The 12,951-nt window shown below is 33.3% G+C and overlaps 1 protein-coding gene across 2 annotated transcripts in view; it reads left to right on the top strand.

The window, feature by feature from the left end:
- The window catches only part of Nbea (neurobeachin), a 487,335-nt gene that overhangs the window by 143,716 nt on the left and 330,668 nt on the right, over positions 1 to 12,951 (top strand). For both annotated transcript variants that reach the window (XM_057757235.1, XM_057757236.1), the window contains exons 22-24: positions 1,046 to 2,062; positions 3,346 to 3,563; positions 5,665 to 5,818. In XM_057757235.1, coding sequence (XP_057613218.1) covers positions 1,046 to 2,062; positions 3,346 to 3,563; positions 5,665 to 5,818 — 1,389 coding nt within the window. The remainder of the gene's footprint in view (positions 1 to 1,045; positions 2,063 to 3,345; positions 3,564 to 5,664; positions 5,819 to 12,951) is intronic.

The raw sequence follows: 12,951 nt of genomic DNA on the forward strand, positions 1-12,951 counted from the left end.
AGGCTAGCCTTCAACTCACAGAGATCTGCCCACCTCTGCCTCCTGAGAGCTGGGATTAAAGGCATGCATCATCATGTCCTGGCTTCATATAGCTATTTTTAACAGGAATTAGAAAAATTATTCTAGAGACCAGATAATATATGTTTGGGGGTTTCTGCCTCTGATGAAACTGTTCAACTCATCTGTTTATTGTGAAAACAAAGAAAACAAGAACATCAGTTAACATGGTTGTATTATAATAAAATTTTACTAATCAAAATAGATGACAAACTGATGTGGCCTTTGAGAAACAGGTTGCCATTTCCCATGATCGGGGAGTTTCTTTTGTAGGAAATGGGTTTTATATCTTTAAAGAAGGTCAACCAAAACCCCTGTTAATCCACAGGTTAATATAAATTAATTTTGTATGCCTATAAGGAAATATTTTTAACATTAGAAGAATTCATAATACCTAGTATAGTCCTATATTTTGCACATGCACACTTTGAATTTGTCATTGCTTTAATAAGTTTTAATGTAACAAAGAAAAAGGCATTGCAATTCAATGCACAGCATATCCTGATGTTTCTAATATAGTTACTTCTATATATAAAACTGATGTAGTACCTTATAAATGTCTGTTTACAGGCTCATATGAGCAACTTTCAGTCATGCTTGTGATGGGTGAAAATATTACAGTAGCCATGTGAAAGCTGGCATAGTAATAGAAGTTGTCATATTGGATATTATCTTCTGCCAAGTCATTAAGCCTAATCAGTGTCCATAAGTTAGATATCATATGATGTTGGTTAACACTGAATACTTAACCTGCGCAAAGGAACCTTAATATTGCAGATACCTATGTGATTAGAAACATGTCAGGTAATAATGTATTGTTGTATTTTATAATGTTTCCAATTACATGATAAATCCAATTATTTAATAAAACTGAATCTTTAAATGCCTTTACCATTTTTGTTGTTATTACTGAATTTTGTTGGTCTTATTTCTATCTTTCTCTTGTAATATACATGAAACCTCAGTTTTCTCTTTACTTATTTCCTAGGTTACTTACGAAGCACACAAAGAATACCTGGCCAAAATGTATGAGGAGTATCAACGACAAGAGGAGGAGAACATTAAGAAGGGAAAGAAAGGAAATGTGAGCACCATCTCTGGTCTTTCATCACAGACAACGGGAGCAAAAGGAGGGATGGAAATCCGCGAGATAGAAGACCTTTCCCAAAGCCAGAGCCCAGAGAGTGAGACAGACTACCCAGTTAGCACAGACACACGAGACTTGCTCATGTCAACCAAAGTATCAGATGATATTCTTGGAAGTTCAGATAGACCTGGTAGTGGAGTGCACGTGGAAGTGCATGACCTTCTGGTTGATATAAAAGCAGAAAAAGTAGAAGCGACAGAAGTAAAGCTTGATGATATGGACTTATCACCAGAGACGCTGGTGGGTGGAGAGAATGGTGCCCTCGTAGAAGTGGAGTCCTTGTTGGATAATGTGTACAGTGCTGCTGTTGAGAAACTCCAGAACAATGTGCATGGAAGTGTTGGTATCATTAAAAAAAATGAAGAGAAGGACAATGGTCCATTGATCACACTAGCAGATGAGAAAGAGGACCTTTCTAACAGTAGCACATCCTTCCTTTTTGATAAAATACCCAAACAGGAAGAGAAACTACTTCCAGAACTTTCTAGCAATCATATCATCCCAAATATTCAAGACACCCAAGTACATCTTGGTGTCAGTGATGATCTTGGATTGCTTGCTCACATGACTACAAGTGTAGACTTAACTTGCACATCAAGCATAATAGAAGAGAAAGACTTCAGAATTCATACGACTTCAGATGGAGTAAGCAGTGTCTCTGAAAGAGACTTAGCTTCATCAGTAAAGGGGTTGGACTATGCTGAAATGACTGCCACGACTCTGGAAACAGAGTCTTCCAACAGCAAAACTGTACCTAATATTGACGCAGGAAGTATAATTTCAGACACTGAGCGATCTGATGATGGCAAGGAATCAGGAAAGGAAATCCGAAAAATTCAGACTACTACAACAACACAAGTAAGCCACCCCAAGTGAATTACAGAAGTCAACATAAGTGTCAGATGGGCATTGAGTTGTTCGCTAAAGTGGTTTCCTAGAGTGACACTACACTTAAATCAATGTAATGTGTAACTTACAGAACTGACTACTATGGCATGTACCTATGAAGTTCAAATGTTCTGACTTACACTCCCAGTTCTACCTTGTATCTCTAATTTTGCTCAACCTCTTTGGGGCTCAGATTCTTCTGTCATATAAGACATTGTAGTAGATTAAAATATGACCATTAAGGTCTTCTGCTCATTTTTAGTTTATAACTACATTTCCACCTTTGTACTTGAGATCTTCATTCTAACCTTGTGCTCAAGGCAAGCCCTGTTCTGGGAAGTGTAGAAAAGGGGACTTGCAGCCAGCTTGTACAGATGCATGAACAGTAGGGGAAGGGGCTGTTATCTGTTCATTCCTACTGTGCTCCAGACATTGGTAGATGTTTCCCGATTTAGTCCTTACAACAGCCTGTTAGGTAGGTAATATAGCCAAGAAAATCTGGGATTATTAGCAATGAGAACTTTCTTTATGGAATAGATAGAATTTGTTATTTTTTTTTTTTAAATAAGCTGCTTGGGTCTTGTGGTTAGCAAATGTTAGTGCTGTGGTTTTGGACAATCTGTAGTAAAGTGTCTTCTGAGACAAACTTGAGTTGTTCCTACTTACGTTTTGGAATAAACCAATACTGTATGGTTAAAAGTTGATGAGATTATAATGACACTCAAAGATTTCAGTTTTGTTGGCTCTCTGGACTTTCTGTCTTTTGATTTCATTGAAGGTAAGTTTATGTTTCCATTCCACCTGTATTGGAAAGAATAAACCATGTTTCACTATTGTCTTTGTACTTCAGTAAGAGTATGATGATATATTCTGTATGTGGGAAAGGTGTGTTTGTTTTTTATTTGATAATTTCTATTTTGGTGGCAGTTGCACTAAAGTGTTAATTGGCAGGAAGAGAGAATATTGAATAAGGTAAGATTTCAAATAAAAGAAAAACAAATCATTGCTTACTGGGCATAATAATCACTAGGCTTGCCCGTTTTTCATTGAGAATGCACACACATTTTTCTGCAGTATCAAAGCAGAATTTCCAATAGCAGACTTCAGATGAATCGAAGGAATTTCTGTGCAGGTGTTTGAAATGCCCTCACCACTAAAATCACATGTAATCTCCTATTCACTATTGTGCACACTGGTTTTTGAATCTCACATCTCTCTTGTGCTCTACAAAAGTTTACCCTCTCTTTGTTTAGGCTGTTCAGGGCCGGTCTGTTACCCAACAAGACCGAGATCTCAGAGTTGATTTAGGATTTCGAGGAATGCCAATGACTGAGGAACAGCGGCGCCAGTTCAGCCCTGGCCCCCGGACTACCATGTTCCGGATCCCGGAGTTTAAGTGGTCTCCAATGCACCAGCGGCTTCTCACTGACTTGTTGTTTGCGTTAGAGACAGATGTGCATGTGTGGAGAAGGTACAACTCTTTTCTACATTTTTTTAACCTTCAGTTGAGAAAATGAAATTTATTTTCATTTTACGTATGTGTGTGTTTGTGTGTGTTTGCTGTGTATCTATGTCTGTGTGCAATGTCCATGACCTACTGAGGTCAAAGGAGGGTGTTGATCTAGAACTATAGTTATAGATGGTTGTAAGCCAGCATGTGGGTGCTGAGAATTGAACCCAGAACAAGTGCGCTTAACCACAGAGCCAACTTCCCAGCGCAAGATAATAAATATTTTATTAAATGATTTAGTAATCCAGTAATATTCACAAATTAAATTTGTTTTAAAATTAAATAAGTTTGATAGACAAATATTTATATAAAGTATACTTTTTATAATGTTTGGAGCATCTACCTCTAGATATGTAACAATTATCTTTAGCTTTAGACAGAATTGTAAACAGAATTTTAAAATTTGGCTCATTCTACACAAAAAAAGAATTAAAGACCAGCTTTGGTTTATACTTATGTAATTACACCTTTTCTTGTTAAACTCAATACTGTGAGCTCTTTTATCATTTAGTAACAACAAGACGATAACACTTAGTACTAGAATAAAATATTAAAGTAACCTGTAATATGTATATCATTAGATTCTATATGTATAGGCAGTTAGTGGATGTTGTTTTAAATCTATCTGAATTAAATATCTGCTTTTTATAAAAAGTTTCAATTCAGGTTTCTAATAACAAATTCACATTTCTCAATCAGGGTGTATGTCATTCACTTGTGCAAGCATGTAAATTTTGGAAGTTGATGTATGTAACCAGCAAAACACCTCATTTTCAGCAGAGATTTGGTCCACTTTATCATATTCTCAGAATGAAACTGGCATCTGTACCTTTAGGATTAAGATGGCTACTTAAGGTTTTCTCTGTTAAAAGGCAGACTTTCCTTCGTTTCTCCATTTTCTTATTCTTTTCCTTCTCCTTATGCTATTTTTCTTTCTTTTCATAAACATTTTTTTCTATTGAATGAAGCCCCTTAAGAATTTTTTTTGTATTGTTATCAGGGTTGTACATTCATTTGGAATACACCCCTAAAAAGAAAATGGGATTGGTGGATCAATTCTGACTAACAATTCAGTACCTGGGGAGGCTAACTAATCTGTGGAACAAAACCTGGACTGTTATTGTGGGGAACATGACGTAATGTTGGGAAGTTGTCAGTGTATCTGCCAAGGGAGTTTCTGTGTTTGATCTGCTCACTCTGTACATAAGCTAGCCCTAGACGCATGCTAATGTTGTTACGTGCTATGAACCTCGAGATGAAAGGCCTGACTGCACATGGAGGTCGATATGTGAGGTAAACATTGTGCTCAGCCTGGTTTTCCTTCCAACAACAAACTTTTTGCTTTTGTATTGATGCTCATGAAAGTTTCCAAACATAAGTATATACAAATTTTTTAAAAGATTCTTTTTATGGTAGAGGAGAATACCTAATTGCAATAAAACAGTTTTTCTTTGGCACCTTCATTGCATGTTTATGTGGAAAATCCTGCTGCTGGCTTCTTCTGTAACCTTCCTTTTCATTTGCAGTAATTCCTGATACTACACTTCCCATGTTTCCTCATGGCAGTAAGGAAAGCTGGGCTCAAAACCCCAGCTGGAACTTCCGCTCTGAAGGCTCTCAACTAGTTTGCTTCCTAACACAGAATACACAGATACAGCCAAACTAGTTAAATTCATGGGGATACTCAGATGTCTTAGAAGCTACTTAGTAATTAGAAATGTGAAATCGAGGATTATTATCCCAGGCTACCTTTGTGGTGAGTTTAGGTTTTGGAGTACTGATGTCCGTTCTTAAACAAACCAAGAAAGAACAAGAATATTATATTTCTTTTATGTGTACGGACACAAAGAACTGTGCAGAAATATTTTTGGTAAAATATCTGAATTACAAGTTGTTATTGTTCTAATAATTAAGTTTTAAATTTGTCTAGCACGTCTATATTTTGTAATTGTTTTCACTTCAAAATTTTCATTCTATTCAGAATACTTTAGATACTTTATTCTAAGTATCTAAATCTTTTACATTTAATTGAAGAAAATAATTGGTTTTTTCTCTGTTTCAGCCATTCTACAAAGTCTGTAATGGATTTTGTCAACAGCAATGAAAACATTATTTTTGTACATAACACAATTCACCTCATTTCCCAAATGGTAGACAACATCATCATTGCCTGTGGAGGAATTTTACCTTTGCTCTCAGCAGCTACATCACCAACTGTAAGTTCTTTATCGCCACCTAGTGGTTATGTTTTGTAATGACGTGAGTTGAGGATTCCAGAAATTTCCGACACAGGAAAAAGGCAGATTTTAAATAGTAACTACAGGAACTCTTAAACCATTTATTAGATTTATATTCCAGTCTCTTTTATTTGACAGTGTTTGAGTTTTCCTGTGAATAGTTATTAGAAATCACCCTATCATTTCTGGTGAAATCTTTTAAGAACTACAATTATAAACATTTTTTAAACTTTTATATGCTGTGTATCTCTTTAAATCTTTGTAGTGAGCTGTTAAAATCTATTTGTAGTATAATATGACCTTATTTACCCATTTGCCAATAAAAATACTATTTTTCTTTCTTTATAAAACATTGAAAAATACTAATATAATTAATTTGGAAAGTATTTAATGTTGATCATGTATGTCCTTTAAAAATGCAACAGAGCAGTATTAAGTTATATGTAATTTTCATCTTATATATATCTTTAGTTATGAGCTAGTGTGTCTGTAGCTGAGTGGCAGTGCTCCTTTCTAGCATATGTGAGTATTTGGTTTGATTCCCAGAGTCAAATCTTTTTTAAAAGATATCTTTGACTTCTGTCAAAATGACTCCATTTAAGTGTAACTTGATTAGATGGGAAAGAATATAGAATTTCACTTGCCATGTGGCCCATCTTGCTGCTTCTCATAAGAAACTCTTTTGCAACCCCTTGAACACACCTTTGCCACAGAATACCGTGATTTATTAACACATATGTTGCTTACTGAGGAATGCTTCCAAACTGACCCAGACTTTATTTTGTCAGTAATATGATTTTCCTACATGGTTCTTTTTCTCATTTTTTCCACTGGAATAGCATAGAAATTAAAACATTAACTGCAACAGATTGTAACCTCTCATACCTCCCCCTGGCACACATATATGTGTTCCTGATGAATTCATCCAGCAAGTTACAGGCAAGCAGGCTAATTTGGGAGCAGTGCAAAAGGACATATAAGTGGTGGTATATATCTTTAATCCCAGCACTCAGTAGGCAGAGGCAGGAGGATCTCTGTGAGTTTGAAGGCAGCCTTGTCTACAAGAGCTAGTTCCAGAGCAGACTCCAAAGCTACAGAGAAACCCTGTCTTGAAAAAACAAAACAAAACAAAAAGAAAGATAGCTAGATAAAAGTACTAAATTTTAAAATTTATAGGTAGGTTTTTAAAAATACTTTATGCTAAAAATGTATAAGTAGTATATATGATATAAAATTTGTATATAATTATGATGAGAAAATGAAAAATCTTATGTTAATGAGCTTTTGGAACAAGGAATTAAATAATGATATGTATGTTTGAAAGCCACCACTCCCCGGCTCATCTGGTTATCTTGTTGCTTATTATAATAAATTGAATTGTTTAAAATAAAAAATATATTTTAACAACCAAAAAAAAAAGTATTTTGAGGACCATCCATTAAGTATATCTGATTTTACACAAACTTCCTTTATGCTTACTTCTCTATATGAAAACATGCATGGAAGACTACAGCTTGTTTTGTAATTGAATTACATTCGTGCTGAACTTGACTGCAAACATTGTTTTGAGCAAATGGAATAATTAAATCATCGATAAGGTGGGGGAAAAAGATATATGAGCAATGGGGTCTTGTGGAATTACTTAGTAATCAAACCAAGGAAGTGACCCGGGAATAACATTACAAAGAGTTAGTGATATGTGAGCAAGGCTGGTGCCTAGCGTTTATCTGTCATCTCTGCTGTCCCATCTCAACTTTCCTCTAGGGATGGAAACCAAATTCTGGTAAACTGCATTCTTGTGTCAAGACAGGAAGGGTGCTTCTTTTTCTATACTTCAGAGACTAAATACAATGCTTTCTGTGTGCAAGCATATAAATTTTCATCCAGAAAATTTTAAAGAGACTGTATTTACTTTAATATAAACATGGAATGTTTTTACACTTTATGCAGAACAGAAATGATCATTCTATAAAATAATTTAGTAATAAATTATTAAAATTTGCAGAGGTTTGAAATATACACATTGCTAAGAATTTTCAAATTTTTAATGTCAAATATTTCTATTAATAAAGTGTAGATAAATGCAGTATACCTGGTTTAACACTCTATAAATATGTTTTTATAAATACTTTGTAAAATAAAAATATTTTAATTATAACTCATTTTCATATATGTTTTATATATGTTTATATATAACTCTTTAAAAATAAACATCTTTATTTGTTCTCATACTTTCTGTATAATGTGTAAATGTGAAGGATATTATTTTCTTTTAGTGTTACTGGATTGTTTAGTGTTCTTGCTATGTAGTGGGAAAAAGAGGAGGGGCATGAATAAAGAATGAAACATGCACTGGAAGTATGAGCTTTTCAGCTCAAAACTACCAAGTACAAAACCTCAGGTGTTCTGGTACAGGTGAGAGGGAGGAGACTAGGTTGCTCTGATTTACCAAAGGCGCTTGTCATATAAGAACGTCAACTTGAGATGCATGGAGCAGAAACACTCAACACTGCTGTCTTACTGTCCTTGGAAGCTTAATGATGCATGTATCTTTTTCAGATTTTCATGTCTGGGAAGCTTTCCATTTGTTAATACCTGGGAGTAATGATAGCTTTGACAGTAGTAGCTGCAAGCTTTTTCTCTGTGGAGCTAGACAGTAAATACTTTAGGTCATTCAACCATCTGCTGTTGGGAGAACAGGAGTAGAATAGGTTTATCATGAGCTGTATGGTGTGAGACACTGATATTGCATATGCTGTACATAAAATAAGAATGGCACAGGGATGTGTAAAAATCCTTGTTATTATAGAACAGTCAAAAGTTAGGTAACTTCATTCTTTATAAAATAAGAATTTGAATTTGACTAAATGACTACTAAGTATGATAAACCATATTTTAACAAATACAGTTATCTCTTAGAAGATACACATCTTATTTTTGCTCTTTGTCATTAGAATCTTTAATGTACAACTATATTAAACTTTAAAAGAAGTAGAAGAAGTGTGCAAAGTATTTTTGTAGTACCCTATTTAAAAAATAACCTGAAACTTAAACCCAGAAGTGAGCATTTGCCATTTCTCAAGATAAGTGCTGTACTCCGTTGATGGAAAAAACAGATTTTTTTTTCAGTGAGATTCAGATACAAATTTTTGTGACGTTTGGATTAAATGAAAATGTGTGAACCCCAGTATGAGACTGATCTTTGTTTCAGTATTGCTGTAACATTTGGTGGGCATGGCCTCGACTTTGGTTTCATTGGCTAACGAATCAAATTTGGTAATAGATACGGCATATAAGAGGTGGGGAAGCCTCTCAGAACTTTCTTGTATTCCTTCAGGAACTCCCTTCTTTACATGTTTGTCTGGTTGAATAATTATCCCAGTTTATTTTAAAAGCCTTTCATTTGTAATGTTTGAGATAATAGGGTTATTATAGATAATCTATTTTGATACCAAAATATTCAACCAAAACCATTTTTTTGTTTGTTTGCTGTTTATAGGGGACTGGCCATTTGAAGTGGTCCGTCTCCTCCCTGAAACCATAAATGAACACAATAGACTGTGTGTGTAGTAGGGAAAGCATTTCTGAGTTGTTCTTACAGTGTCGTTGTTCTGGAAGAAATCTTACCTGTAAGGAGATGGTTTAATGTACGCGTTAAGAAGGCTAGAAATACACATGATTTATATTATAGTAGACAATCTAAAAAAAGCAGTATTATATTGGGGTTTTGGATACCTATGTTATTTAAAACTGTATGTTACAGTAAATAGCTCACAAAATATTTTAAATAGAAATAAAACAATAGTTTTAAAAAATTAAGACCCTTGGCCCAGTATGATACTGCATGCCTTCATTCCCAGCACAGGGAAAGCAAAAGCAGATGTTAGAGTTATTTGTGAGTTTGAGGTCACTCTGGTCTACATAGTAATTTCCAGGATACCACGGGTACATAGTGAGACTCTGTCTGTAAATAAACAACAAATAAAATTGAACCACTTACTATGCAGTTTGATCAGTGTTTGCTTAAGGGATATTTTATTGAGTTAAGTTTTCTAGGACTAGTCAGTTGAATTATTTATGTCCTGCTACACTTAGGAATGAAGGTAGAGAATAGGAAGGAAACATTGAAAAGAAAACAACGTCGTTAGTCATATATTCCCTCACGATTTGTTGTTATCACTCAAGATTTTATTTCCTTTTTGTTTTTTTGAGATAGAGTTTCTCTGTATAGCCCTGGAACTCACTCTGTAGACCAGGCTGGCCTTGAACTCACAGAGATTCAACCACTGCTTCCCCAGTGCTGGGGATTAAAGGCGTGTGCCATCACTTCCCAGTGACCAACACCACTTCCAACAATCACTCAAAATTTTCAGTTACCGTTTAAGTGAACCCTCAGAACACAGTGTCAAATATGGTTTAATTTCTTTTCTTTTCCCAGGAAAATAATAAAAACTAACATTTCTGGTTCTTCAAATAATTGTAACATATAAAAGGAAAGCAACCTTATCTTCTGTGTCAAGCATGACGGCAGTCTTAATTATAGTCATTTATTAATAGGATATGGGGTTGGAAAACATGAGACTTTTGACAATAAAGCTATTGGTAATTCAGGATTCTTTTATATATTTTCCCAATGGATATACCATGAAAATGGCATGTTTTCAAATTTATATTTACATTTATTGTCAAAATTCAAAAGAATTGAATTTTGTAGTTTTGTGGGAGGAGGGGAAGTCTATAATGTTTTTATTATATAAACCTATTCTTAACAATGTCCTAAATTTAGATAGTATGCAGCTACCTAAGCTCATATGTTAGGCATTCTATAGTTGTATCCGTGAGTTATTTTCTGACACAGAAAGTGAATTTTAAGTTGTGCTGGCATAAATATTTTAGTTTTGTATAGGAAGGGCTGTGACTATTTGAGAAAATAAATATGATTTCCTTATAGATAAAGTTTTGATAGTTGGTGTAAGAAATGCAGTGATTTCCCTGAGTCATTTCTGCTCAAGTCTGAACTAAGTTAGGTTTGAGCAGGGTCATCCTTTGTTCATTCTAAAATATTTCAGTATCCATCCATTAGACACTACATTGTTATGTAAAATGAATTTGCATTCTTTCTCCTATATTTGCTATACTCACATGTATATTTGGGGGCAGTTATTCAAACAAAAATAAATTTAAATTTAAATGTTTCATACTTAATCATAGTTATGTACTTTATAAAATGGATATTCTGAGAATTTTGTTTTTAATAAAATAATCAACTATAATTTTAAAATGTTATTTTGTGTTTCAATTTTACATATATTTTCATTTAATTTTAATAATTTCCTTTTTTCTTGTATTTTTTTGGTCTGTTGTCTGTTTTGTCTAATGCATGTCCAGGGTTCTAAGGTTAGTATTACTTTTGCAGTAATTTTTAGGTTTTTTTAGTTTTAAATTTTATTTTTAATTGTGAAAATTTTAATTGGTTATATTTTGAGTTTTCATATCATCATTTAATCAGACATATCTTTGTGTATTTTAAAAATTTATAAAAGGGATTATTTTTTCAATACACCAATGTATTTGTTTTATTTATAACAGCAACAAATAATATAATGAAAACAATGTAAATAGAGTCTTGTGTGCAATCAGATTTAAATTCCAATTATAGGAAATTGGATGAGATATATATTTAGATTTATTAAGAATTATATTAAATGCATTTTAACATAGGATGCTTATATACCATGTTTGTAAATAATTATTAGCAGAATGGGATAAGAATTATTTTATAAGTTATTATTCATGTTAAGAAAACATTTTACTTTTAATTTTGATATTTTGGTAGAATATTTGGTATAATTTGTCAAATTATATAGACAATTGAATAATTATGTAGTAATATTTGTTTCTTATTCACTATTAAAATTAGAGTATATTTCACTGGTTAGATTTGTAGATTTCAACTGGAAAATAAAGCAGTAATACAGTGAGGTAGGACTCTCAACATTTCAACAATTTAAAATAATGAAGAATTTAAGAACATCTCTGCAGATTCACTGAATTTATTGACAAGTATTAAGAATTTTTTGACTGATCTAATCAATGGCCAGTGTTTCATCCTAGAATAATAGAAAGTAGTCTTAAAATGGATTATTTTCTTATAACTGTTAAGCTATGGTCACAGCTTAATTTCATGCTTTGTCAGGAACAAAATACAAATAGGTAAGAACCTGCATTTTTAAAGACAGTGTGAAAAAAGTCAGGAATCTAGTTCATCCATCCACCCTGAGTTTGACTTTTGGCTAAAGTCATTGGTAAAGATGAGATCAGTCAGTATAGAGAGTGTGTGTATTTTGAGAGTCTTTGTGCAGCATTTTTATTTACAAAGTATCTCTTTTCCTTGCTCCTTCTGACACTAAGAAAATTCTAGTTATAAGAAAATAAAAATAATTATAGTGTTCTTAATACAGAATGAAAATAAAGAAATGATGTAATTGCTCATAACTTACAGAGTTACACGTTCTAAGAAACAAAATAAATTTTAATATTTCTTCTGAAAGTTAAGAAATAGCAATTTTATCACAGGGAATATTTTAGTTAAGCTAAAGTCTAACGTTCAGCTTAACAATGCTCCTTCCTCCTTCTACAGTGAGGGTTTCATAGCTTATCAGTGAGGAATCTAAAGGATTGATTCTTTTGATCATATCAACTTTAGTCTTATTGGATACATAAAATCCTTAGTGTTTCAGAATAGATGTCATTAGTATGTATTATAGTTTGACAGTCATCTCATTTGCTACCAAAGAAAATTGCTCTGTATCCTTCCCGTTATTCTCTATGACTGTAAGAAAGGAAAACACATCCATTCGTAAATGGAGATGACGATTTTAGAAAATAAAGGTCAATTTTATACCTCTTTTATACTAAAACAAGAATAATAAGATAAGTGTGTTTGTCTCTAAATATCTTTGTGAAATTATATGAAGTCTTTTATTCAACTAATACAGTATTTTAAACAATACATTTTAAAAATGGGCTCTTTGTTTAAGAATAGTGGATTGGGAAACAAAATTTGGCAAGGTCTTGTGATAGGTAGTATTAATTTATTCTTTATATTCTTA

This window comes from Chionomys nivalis, chromosome 24, assembly GCF_950005125.1.
Source record: "Chionomys nivalis chromosome 24, mChiNiv1.1, whole genome shotgun sequence".
Lineage (NCBI taxonomy): Eukaryota > Metazoa > Chordata > Mammalia > Rodentia > Cricetidae > Chionomys > Chionomys nivalis.